Here is a 10761-nt window from a genome sequence, read left to right on the forward strand (position 1 = left end):
CCAGTCTCTGGGGAGCCCTAGCTCATGCCCACCCGCTAATGCCCAGCACACAGGGAGGAGCCGGGGCCACTGGAGACAGGAGGTTTTATTGATGCTGATGGGGGTAGGAAAGGCCCCCAGGAGCACGGGGCCTGAGTCAGTCAGCAGATGCATAAGGCCTGGGCACATAGGGCAGGTTAGGGTACATTTTTCTTCTCAGGATTCTGTGGCTCCTTCCTTGGGGGAGGGAAAGAACATCTTGGAGAGCCTACTCCAAGAGCAAGGCAGAGAGGTCAGAGCCCCTGTCCTGAGAGGAGGCACCACAATAGGCAGCAGCAGCTGTGTGGGAAGCTGGAAGAACTGGTCAGTAGCGGGAATGGAGGGGAGCACGGGGTTGGCCTCTTGGAAAGGTCAGCCTTGCTTAGGTGAACTCATGGAATACTTGGTATTCCTAAGCAGGGTGGGGTGGGGCCCAAAGCCCCTTTCCCTGTGTACCTCCTGAAGGGAAAAAAGGCATTCAGGGAGTCCCCTGGCAAGGGGTGCCAGAATTAGTCCTTAAGGCACAGCTGGGGGCAGACAAGGCGCCAAGGCACTATTGGTGGGGGACAAGGGACAGCATCCAGACCGAGTGCCAGGGTCACAAGAGGACGCAGGACCGCCCACGCTTGATCGGTGTTGGGTTGAGCACTGCCCGGACGGCCTCCGCAAACACCTCCTTGACGCCGTCCTGCTGCAGCGCCGAGCACTCGAGGTAGCGCACAGCATGGATCTGCTTGGCCAGTGCCTGGCCCTGCTGCGGTGTGATGGGCGCTTGGCCCTGCTCCTTGAGGCGCCGTAGGGTATCAGGCTGGGCTCTCAGGTCCTTCTTGGTGCCCACCAGGAGGATGGGCACGTCAGGGCAGTGGTGACACACCTCTGGATGCCACTTGTGCCTCACGTTCTCATAGGAGGGTGGACTGGCAATGGAGAAACAGATGACGAAGACGTTGGTCTGAGGGTAGGAAAGGGTGCGGAGGCGGTCATACTCCTCCTGGCCCGCAGTGTCCCACAGGTTCAGGTTCACTGTGCGCCCGTCGACCGCACTCTGGGCGCTGTAATTGTCAAACACGGTGGGGATGTACTCCTTGGGGAAGGCGTTAGTCGTGTAGCAGATGAGAAGGCAGGTCTTGCCCACAGCCCCGTCGCCCACCACCACACACTTGATGCTCTGCATTGTGTGGAGAGCGGCCGCAGCGGAGGCAGCGCCTCCTCCCTCTTCTGGACCCCACCGGAAGTCGTGACCTGCAGAGAGATGAGAGGGGCATTCTTGATTTAGAAGACCTGTACCATGGAGAAGAAAAGACGAAGACCCTGTCTCGAACAACGGCCCAACAAGGAGGTGTACTGAGCAAGATGTTAGAAAGCTGCAGCATTGTATGAACGAACTCTGGTATCAGCCGACGGTCAAAGCCCGGTTCAACTACTGTTTCTAGCAATGACAATGGACAAGCCACTTCTCTAGACCTTAGTTGATTTTTTTTTTTGCCTGCCAAATGGCGATAAGATCTACTTATGGATTAGCTTATTACACTTAAATGTTTCACTGTGATGGCGCCTACGTGATCATGGTGGACGTCCTTTTTGATGTGTTCTTGGATTCAGCTTGAGAGTATTTTATTGAGCATTTTCCTCAATGATCATGAGAGAAAATATTGTTGAGTCTGAAATTCTTTCTTTGTTGGGTACTTGTGCCATCTGGGTATCGGGATGACTATGGCATCGGAAAAATTGACAATGTCCTGCTTCTATTTTGTGGAGTCATCTGAGGAGTGTCGGGGCCAGCAGACACTAAGTGTGCTCTTCCTCAGTATGGGGATCTGCCGGATCATCTACTACGTTTGGACTCCTCTCATTAGTCTGCTTTGTCAAATTTGCTCCAGAGCCTCAGAACTCAAAGGCATACGCATGATGATAGTGGGGGAACCCCTGAAGGTACCCTGGTGCTGCTGGGCTGCAATGGACCCAAGCCCTGGCACTGCTTCTCTCCCAGGTGCAGCTTCTGGCAGCAGCCAGGAAGGACATGGCACTACCGGATGAGGTGACCTCTCAGGTTCCCACTAACAGGATTTCCACCTGACCTGAATGTGTTCAACCTCAGGATGGTCAGACAGGCCCTCAGAGTGGGCAGTAAATAAAGGCCCTCGAGGGCAAGAGAACCTCAGACTGGAAGACCAGAGATCTAAGTTCTACCCCAGCTCTCTGACTCACTGAGGCCAAGCACGAGACACTTACTCCTCTGGGCCTCAGTTTCTCTTTTCAGGAAATGAAGGTAAAAGGTCTATGATAGAGATGGCTCAGCAGTTGAGAGCAGGGGCTGCTTTGCTAGCAGCACCTACCCTCTTTGAGCAACTCCACAACTGCCTGCCACTGCAGCTCTAGGGAAACCTGTGCCTCTGGCCTGAGGGCACTGGCACTCATGTGCAAAAACATACCGCAGACACACATAATTAAAAAATAAATCTTAAGAAGTCTATGACAAAGGCAATAGGCGAAGAAACAAAACAAGCTGGGTGTGCTGTGCTTACCAGTAATCCCAGCACTCAGGCAGCACAGGCAGGAGGATTATGCAAGTTTGGGACCAACCTGGTCTACTTAGTGAGTTCTAGGCCAGCCATAGGTACTTAATAAAACACTGTCTCAAAACAAAACTAAGCAAAAAAGACTTGGGCTTATAGGAGAAAAGATATTGCATGTTTTCTTTCATATGTGAAATCTAAATTTAAATATATGTGAGCTAAGTGTGTGCTTGTGTGACACGAAAGCAGAAGGGGAACTATTTGGGAAGAGGAAGGACATCCATGTGGAGAGAAGAGGGTTGACGAGAGGAGAATGGGGGTGACTATGAGCAAAGTATAATGATAAATATGGCATATACACAGGAAGACTTCATAGTGAAATCTGTTTTCTTGTATCCTAACTTAGCTGTGTCCACTGCATTATCTGAGTCCTGGCATTTCATAGCAGAACTCCTGGGCCTGAGATGTGCACATCTGCACAGAAGGGGATGAAGTGGCAGGAAGACTAAGACCCCCCTCTAGTGCAGCAACGGGCGACACAGGCAAGAAGGCCGGGAGGGAACTGGCCAGCAGTCACAAGGCCCAAGAGACTGAAGTACAACAGGCTCTCTAGGGAGGTGGTTATCAACCAGCAATCAGTAAATCAGCCCTCAAAGGAGTGGGGAGAGAGCAGCTTCCGGGCTGGCAAGGGAAGAGGGCCTGACACCAGAAAAGGATTATGAATGAGTTAGTGTCCAAAACAAGGTGTGGCACATGATCAAGAGCACCAGATACCTGAGTCGACCTACTAAGCTCCCTTTCTGATCTTGACCCTCAATAAAACAGCTCCATATGGTAAAGTCTTTATAGATGCCACGGTACCATGTTAGTTGATCCTCCTAACAACCTACTGGTAGGACTTCTATTTTACAAACAAAGAAGCCAAACATGGAACTGTTCAAGTAATCCAGCCTCACACTGCTGATGTGAGGACATGGTGGCCAGGGCACAAACTTAGCTCTGTGCTCCAAAGTCTAAGTTTTCTTCCTTGTATCACATGGCTCCCAGATAACTGTGGGGCCTTGAGCAAATTAGTCATTTCCTTTACCACAGCCTCAGTTTCTTCATCTGTACAGCAAGAGTCATAACCCTTGGCTTCCTGGACTCATGGGGATGCTGCATGACAGTGAAATATACTCTGTAAACTCTCACGTGCACAGTGCAGACAGGCAGCGAGCAAAGCAAAGACTCTCACCCCCAGTCACTAAGCATGGTGATGCTCACCCCTCCAGTTCTTTACTCCCAGTTCAGCCTTCACCCTCTCCCAACACTTTACTATTATCTTTTTTGTTGTTAGCATTAACTGAGGGTCGAACCTAGAGGCTCACACGGGCTGGACAAGTGCTCTACCATTAAGCTCCATCTCCTGCTGCCCGCCAGTTCTTTTCCCTGAAATTTCTTGGCTGAAGAGGGTCAAATAAGTTTCCTTTAACTACTTAAACTCTACACATGGGATCTAACTTACGACAAACAGGAAGAAAAGATCGTCAGTGCTGCAAGATGCCAAACCAGAAAATAGGATTAGATTTTAAATATAACTTAAAAAAAACAAACAAACAAACAAACAAAAAAAACAAAAAACTTTACTGGCAAAGTGGTTTAGTGGTACTGTACTTGCCTAGCATGTGTAAAGGCCCAGCTTGGTAATAAAAACAAAACAAAGAACTTGGTTTAGTAAATACATATCTGAAGATCTGTATGTTAGCCAATGACAACAACTTGTTGTAGGTTTTTATAACCAATTTAATACATTTGGATCATGCTTGGACTCTTGCTTTGTCATTCAAATATGATCATAACATAAGAAGGAGTTTAGAATTATACAGACCTGGATTTAAATCTGTTTTCTACCATTTATCAGTTGTGTGACCCTAGACTCAGGATGAACTGCCTCTGTAATCTTCAATTCTCTAACCCCCCATTTTTGCTACAACAGTACTGTTTCACAGGGTGGCTATAAAGGTTAAATGCATTAATATACAATATATGCACGATATAGGTTCTTAGCATGACTTCCTCACTCCTTAATCCAAAGGGTTTGCAATGTTGTCTGTAAAGCAAATCTCAGTCATTCTTTTCTTTTTTTGAGGCAGGGTTTCATTGTGTAGCCTGGCTAGCTTGGAATTTGTTGGTATGCAGATCAGGCTGGACTTGAACTCAGAGATCCACTTGCCTCTGCCTCCCAAATGCTGGGATTAAAGCAGAACCACATCAAGTGCTTATCCTTGTACCTCAGATTTTATGCTTGTTTTTCTTTCTGTTGCTATTCCCTTTCCCCTCTCAAATCTTCTGGATTCTTGAGGCCTAGCAGAAGTCTCGCCGTTCCACTAAGCTACAGAATTCTTTGCATTTCTATAGCTTTGTCACCTCTTTCCAACCATGCTTTGGCCCCATGTGTGAGTCCCCTCTGTATGTAAGTGATAGATGCCCCTGAATAGCAGGCTGATTTCTGTGACGTAACCACAGAAGAGCTGTGAGTGAGAGAGGCTGAGGCACACAGGAGTGTGCACCCTGCCCTCTCGTCTGCTGGGCCAGCCTTATCACGAAGAGTAGGATGGGCCTCCTACAATGCTACAAGGCTGAGCTTTTGTGGAGAATAATGACAACCAAAAAACCTTGCTAATTGGTTTGAAATGGCTCTAGAAGGTTTGGTATGGGAACACAGCTCATGGGGCAGGGGGCTGGAGCCTCTCGGGCTAAGTATGGTCCCTGAACTTAAACTTGTATCCAGCGGGGCTCTGGCCTTGGGGTGTGTCCCAGGCCCAGAAGGGGGAGGAAAAGGAAGTACTGATGTTTGCCTGATTGCCTGATCTGTGCGGCAGTTAGAGCAGGGGAAGTGTCCCAACTGGGAGTGGGGGAGGGGCAGCATAGGCTCCATAGATGGGTTAAGTGTAACTCTACAGCCTGCTAAGCCAAATCTCTAACACAACCCTCCCTACCAAGTCACGAATCCAAGTCACAAGCCACTTCACCGATGGCACTCTGTTTCATACAGAGGCTGGTCTGAATCTTATCTCTAGTCCCAACCCTGGGAAAGCCTAGAAGGCAAAGTTCTGCCTGATTTCTGACTCGCTGGCTGAGTCCAGCACACGTGGCTGTCAGTAAAAAACAAAACAAAACAATGAGCTCAATCTGTCCATCTGTGCACACAACAGCTCGCTCGCTCCATGAATGCTGTGCACCCTCCAGATTGTTCTGTCCACTGGGCTCAGTTCTGTTTTGCACTTCTCTGGGCTAACATAGCTCCCTCCTTTTACCTTTCCCAGTACTTACTGTTCTGAACTACTACTGGATGATCTGTGGACAGGGAAGCAGAAGCCCAGCACAAGGCTGAGCAAAAGTTGCAGAGTAACCCCCTCCCCTCCCCCATCAATTCTGACATTGACACTGGGAAAAAGAAAGCTTCCATGCCCAAGAGACACTGGATGAAGGTAGCTAATTCCTTTCTCACCCGGAGAAACAGAAAGTTAGGGTAGTAAACACACAAACTAGATTGCTCTGTCCTCAGCTGAAAGAGTGAGAGGTCAAGCAATGGTAACTCAAAGGGGCTGAAGAAAATGAGAAGAAAGAGTACAAGACAGGTTAAGGATTAGACTGGAATAGCTGAAGACCTTTGGCCATTGATAGCCAGGCCAGGGCCAGGGCACTGCAAGTTTGTTTGTTTGTTTGTTCTGCAGGGAAGACAGGAGAGGTGACACCAGGAGGCTCACACTAGGGCTGCAGCTGGCTGCAGCTGGGCTGGGAGGAGGAAGCAAGGGGAGACATGAGGTCAGTGTGGGACTGGGATCAGGCCAAAGGCTGAGACTCTTTCTTCCCCTTCTCAGCATCAGCAGGGAAGAGCCCAAAAGAACCTAGTTGTCAGCCTTAAAAAAAAAAAAAAAAAAAAGTCTGAGCTGGCATAGTGGCACAAGCCTTTATTCCCACCACTCAGGAAACAGAGGCACTTGAGTCCAGAGGTCAGCCTCGTCTACAGAGTGAGTTCCAGGACAGCCAGGGCTACGCAGAGAAACCCTGTCCTGAAAAACAAACAAAATCCCTCATACTGAAGACTCAAGGACTCCCTCTTTTTATCATTCTCCGTCTGTAGAAGATTCTGCACTGTAGGAAGGGCGAGAGAGGTGATGCTACTCACTAGGGCAGGGATTGACTGCAGAGGAAGAAACGTGACAGTTGTAGCTGAGAGGGATCCAGACGCTTGAGACAGCTCCAGTCAGCCTGTCCCATGCTCATCCCAGAGACCCACAAAGGGTGAGCCCCAGAGACAGGACAGCTCCAGCCTGAGGAGCCAAGCTGCCCCTCCCCCACCCTGCAGCACAGAGGAAGGCTCACACACTGGCTTACTTCTCCCCGCCTAGCAGAGCTCAGCAATCTCTGGGCCCCATGCAAGGCCTGTGAAGTGGCACTTCCTTTGCTTTTGCTCACTTCACTCGGGGCTGTAAGTGCCAACCTTGCAATCCTGCCTCCCCGACTTAAAAACAAAGGGAAACCCAGGGCTTCCCAGTCTGTGCCACCCAAAGTCTAGGGGGGTTTCCACAAGGGAAAAACCACCAGGGAGGAAACTCCGTATCTATTCCCCACTGCCTCTGGTCACAGAGCTGAGCAGAGGACAAGGTCTACACCCCCATCCTGGAGTCCTGCGACAGAACCCCACGCTACTGCCTTCCTATCTCTCAACCTATATTGATCTTCGTACTTTGAGCAAAGTGCGACGATTCTGCCCTGGACAGATCAAAGCTGGTGAGACTGGACGGCTGACTCTGAGGCACTGCTATTTCTCTTAAATGAGGGACAGCCAAACCTGTCAGTGTTCATTGTGCCCTTTGGAAGTACTGAAAATACAAGCTGTTTTTTGTTTGTTTGTTTGTTTTTGAGACAGGGTCTCACTATGTCACTCTGGGTGGCCTGGAACTTGATCCATAGTCCAGGCTGGCTTCCGCCTCCCAAGCCTGGCTGCAAACTAACTGTTGAGATAAGAGATACCTAGTAGACTACGGTGATAAAAATAGTTGCAAATCCAAGTTGAGGACCTGGATCTCTTAACCTCTGGCCTGATGTTAGTCTCACATAGCAGAGAAGGTGAAGACCTTTCTTCTGACCTTTGACTTCATTCAAAAATGACTGTATCATGGTTTGCTCCTTTAAGGAATGGGCCAGAAGGCCGGAAAGATGGTTTGGTGGGTTTAAGAGCACCTGTTCTTTCAGAGGACCAAGATTTGGTTCCCAGGACCCACAGGGTGGCTCAAAGGTCCACAGAGTTCCAGTTCCAGGAGATCCGACACCCTCCATGGCACCGGGCATGGCTGTGGTACACATACACACAAAGAAAACACCCATATACACAAACAAATCTAAAAGAAATACAGAAAAGGGCGGAAAGAGTCAGGTTGCCATGTGTCTGCATCTTTTGCTTTTAAGTTCTCCAGCCTCCCCAGCTCTGGTCCTTCTTGTAGCACTCATAGCTCAGCACTACCAGTGTGCTGCCGGATAGCCGGCTACCTGGTCCTGCCCTAGCTGAGAAGCTCCTCCTGGTCTTTAGCTCCTGGAGTCATGCCCTCCCCCCATGTGAGATGAGGACAAAAGAGGAAGCTGGACCCTGGACAGGAAAACCAGTGTGATCTGGCGAGGTGGCCCAGGCTTTGTCTTTGGTTTCCCTCTGACGGTCTTCTCACAGACCCCTACAAACCTTACCTCTAATGGACCGACGACACTGCACACAAAGGGAAGAGGTTTTTAGCTTGTGCCCAGGAGTCCTCCAGCTACTATCACCCAGTATCTTCTTGGCTGCTGGTATAACCACAGCCTCTCATATCTTCCAGCTCATAACCCCCTATTAAGCTCCTATCAGGCACCTCATCTGCCTTAACGTCTCCCCTGAAGCAGCTCTCCACAGCCCAGATTGCTAAGCGTGCCACGCAGCACTGCGCCCTGCCACTTCTCATGTTACCACACTTCTGAACAAGGCCTCCACCTCGGCCTCCACGGCCCCTCCACCCCACAAACGCTATTTTCCCGTCTAGATCCCTCCCATCCTGGTCAGACTCTTCTTGCAGTTAGCTCAAATTTCCAATGGGGCCAGACCTTGCCTAAGTCACTTCCATCCTCTCTTTGCCCTCAGAGCCCCGAGGGTTGCTTAGTTATACAGGATACTAAATTAAGTACTGGTTCGTCCAGCTAAGAATCAGGGCTCCTGAGGATTTTTGTTGAGCTGTGATGCTGAGAAAATGTGCTGTGTGCACATCCTTTCCTGAGCTAGGATTTAATACAGATCCCTTGGATTTCCTCCGTGGGGCCAAACCTCTGTACCTCCCAGAAATGAGAGTAGGAAAGACAGGTGGAGAAGGGCAGGACTAGAGGAAGAAACAATTGATGGGAGAGGGACAACTGTGGGCTGGTAAGAGGATAGGAAAGGGAAAGAGCCTAGCTCTTAAATTTAGCTGTGCTTGAAGATCCCCCAAATGCAGCCTTTGCTCCCCTCCACTTCTTTTATTCTCACGGAGAGACGTTAATACAGGAGAGTGGGTGAGGTAGAGACTAAATGCCGAGCATGTAATCCAAAGGCTGAGGAAGGCGCGCTGTTACCCTGTTACCGGGCCAGGGCAGACTAAGCCAGACTCCGGAGACATTCCTCAGAGGGAGGGGGGCAGAGTCCTCGGTAGGAAGGAAAGAAACATCAGGGATGCTGAAAGAAGTCGGCGGAACTCTCAGTCAAGGCTCTGACAGCAAATACCGATACCCAACCACTGCAGTCCCCGCAAGGCAGCCAGGAAGAGGGTCGAGACTGAAGTCAGACCAGCTGCAGTTCCCCGCCACAATCCTGCCTTTGCCCCTCCTTTTCCTTTCACACCAAATGACCCACCCCATTCTCCCCACCGGCTGGAACCAGTAAGTGCCAGGGGATAGGGGCCTTCAGGCTAGTACCCAGCTCCCAGGCTGGACTCTGGTTGAGCACCTAGGAGGTGGGGTAGTCTTGATTTCCCACGGCCTTTCTCGCTAGTCACCCGAAGCTGTCTGCTACGGGCTGCTTCCCCTGCCAAACCACAATGTCACCCACTCCCTTCATTCTGCCGGCTTCGACTACGGCCTTCTCAAGGCTGAGGGCAGTTATTTTGTCTCCAAGAGATAAAGATGTTGACACACCAGAACCTGCATGTTCACGCGCGTGTGCACATGCTCCCAGCCCTTTAATCATCTCCATCATCGGGAAGGCTGCATCTCGAAGCTACAGAGGCTTGGAAAAAGGCTATCAAACTTGGCAAGTCTAAAGCAGTTTCTGACACCAAGGCTGGAGATACAGGCTGAGGGGAGGAGACGGGGGGGGGGGGGGGGGGAAAGAGGGAAGACAGGGGGGGGGGGGGGGGGGGGGGATGTGTGTGGTAACAGGAGGCTGGGAAGAGCTGGAAAGCGGAGGCAGCAGAGAACTGAGCAGAGAACTGCAGGGCAGGGTCGGTGTGAGATCAGAGCCTACAGACGTCTTTGCGGCTGAGGGAAAGGAGAATGAAGATGAATGCGTGGACACTGAGAGCGGAACTCAGGTGAGGAGGAGACATCGGGTAAGAGCTTCGATCATTCCCGAAAGCCAGGTCCCCGGCTGCCTTTCAAAGTCCCGTAAGATGTCAGCGCCTCTCGGTTTCCGCATCGAGGCCTTTTCCTTCCTCAGTTTATCCCCCGAAAAGCAAGGCCACGTTGAATCAGGGAGACGCAACAGACGCGCTCACTAAATACCTGTTGCACAGCACCCGGTCGGCGGAGAAACTCCGGAGAGGAGGCGCGGGGATTCCCCGGAGCCGCCCTGCACAGGCTGCAGCGACCTCGTCGCCGGGGCCGGGGCGCCCTGCCCGGGTGAGACCTTCCGGGGCCTCGGGCTCCAGCGGCGCCTCAGCCGCCCGAGTGTCACCCCCGCAGAGCGGAGCGCGCCGTCTGCAGCCCGGAGGCCCTTCCTCTCCCACGCTCCCGCGGGCGCCCCGCCGCAGCGCTGCCTCGCGGCCCCGCGCGCCCCCGCGGATCCCGCCCTCCACCCGGACCCGGCGACCCGCCGCGGCGCGGTCCCCGCCCGCCCGGCCTGCCGCGCCCGCCCAACTTGCAGGGAGCGAACGCCTCCCGCCCTCGGCCTCCCTCGCGCAGACTCCGCGGCCCGCGGGGCCCGGCCCGGCCGGCCGCGCGCCCCTCCCGGGACCCCCGGGCCTCACCT

General features: G+C 51.7%; 2 protein-coding genes across 2 annotated transcripts in view; one reads left to right on the forward strand and one right to left on the reverse strand.

Annotated features, from left to right (window-relative positions):
* Positions 1–67: 67 nt before the first annotated feature.
* Positions 68–10529, reverse strand: Rhog (ras homolog family member G). The gene is made up of 2 exons (XM_055623165.1): positions 10296–10529; positions 68–1260 (listed from the first exon to the last, which is right to left on the reverse strand). The coding sequence occupies exon 2, from the start codon at positions 1190–1192 to the stop codon at positions 617–619; it is 576 nt and encodes a 191-aa protein (XP_055479140.1). The 5' UTR covers positions 1193–1260; positions 10296–10529; the 3' UTR covers positions 68–616.
* Stim1 (stromal interaction molecule 1) overlaps positions 10016–10761 on the forward strand; it is a 178008-nt gene continuing 177262 nt past the window's right edge. Inside the window, exon 1 of the mRNA XM_055623152.1 lies at positions 10016–10105. The gene's annotated coding sequence lies outside the window, so the exon portion shown is untranslated. The remainder of the gene's footprint in view (positions 10106–10761) is intronic.

Source organism: Psammomys obesus, unplaced genomic scaffold, assembly GCF_907164565.1.
Source record: "Psammomys obesus unplaced genomic scaffold, mPsaObe1.curated_primary_1811, whole genome shotgun sequence".
In the NCBI taxonomy this organism is placed as follows: domain Eukaryota; kingdom Metazoa; phylum Chordata; class Mammalia; order Rodentia; family Muridae; genus Psammomys; species Psammomys obesus.

Excerpts from the sequence above, each read along its gene's own strand:
- Rhog (XM_055623165.1), bottom strand. The coding sequence starts at position 1,192 with ATGCAGAGCATCAAGTGTGTGGTGGTGGGCGACGGGGCTGTGGGCAAG.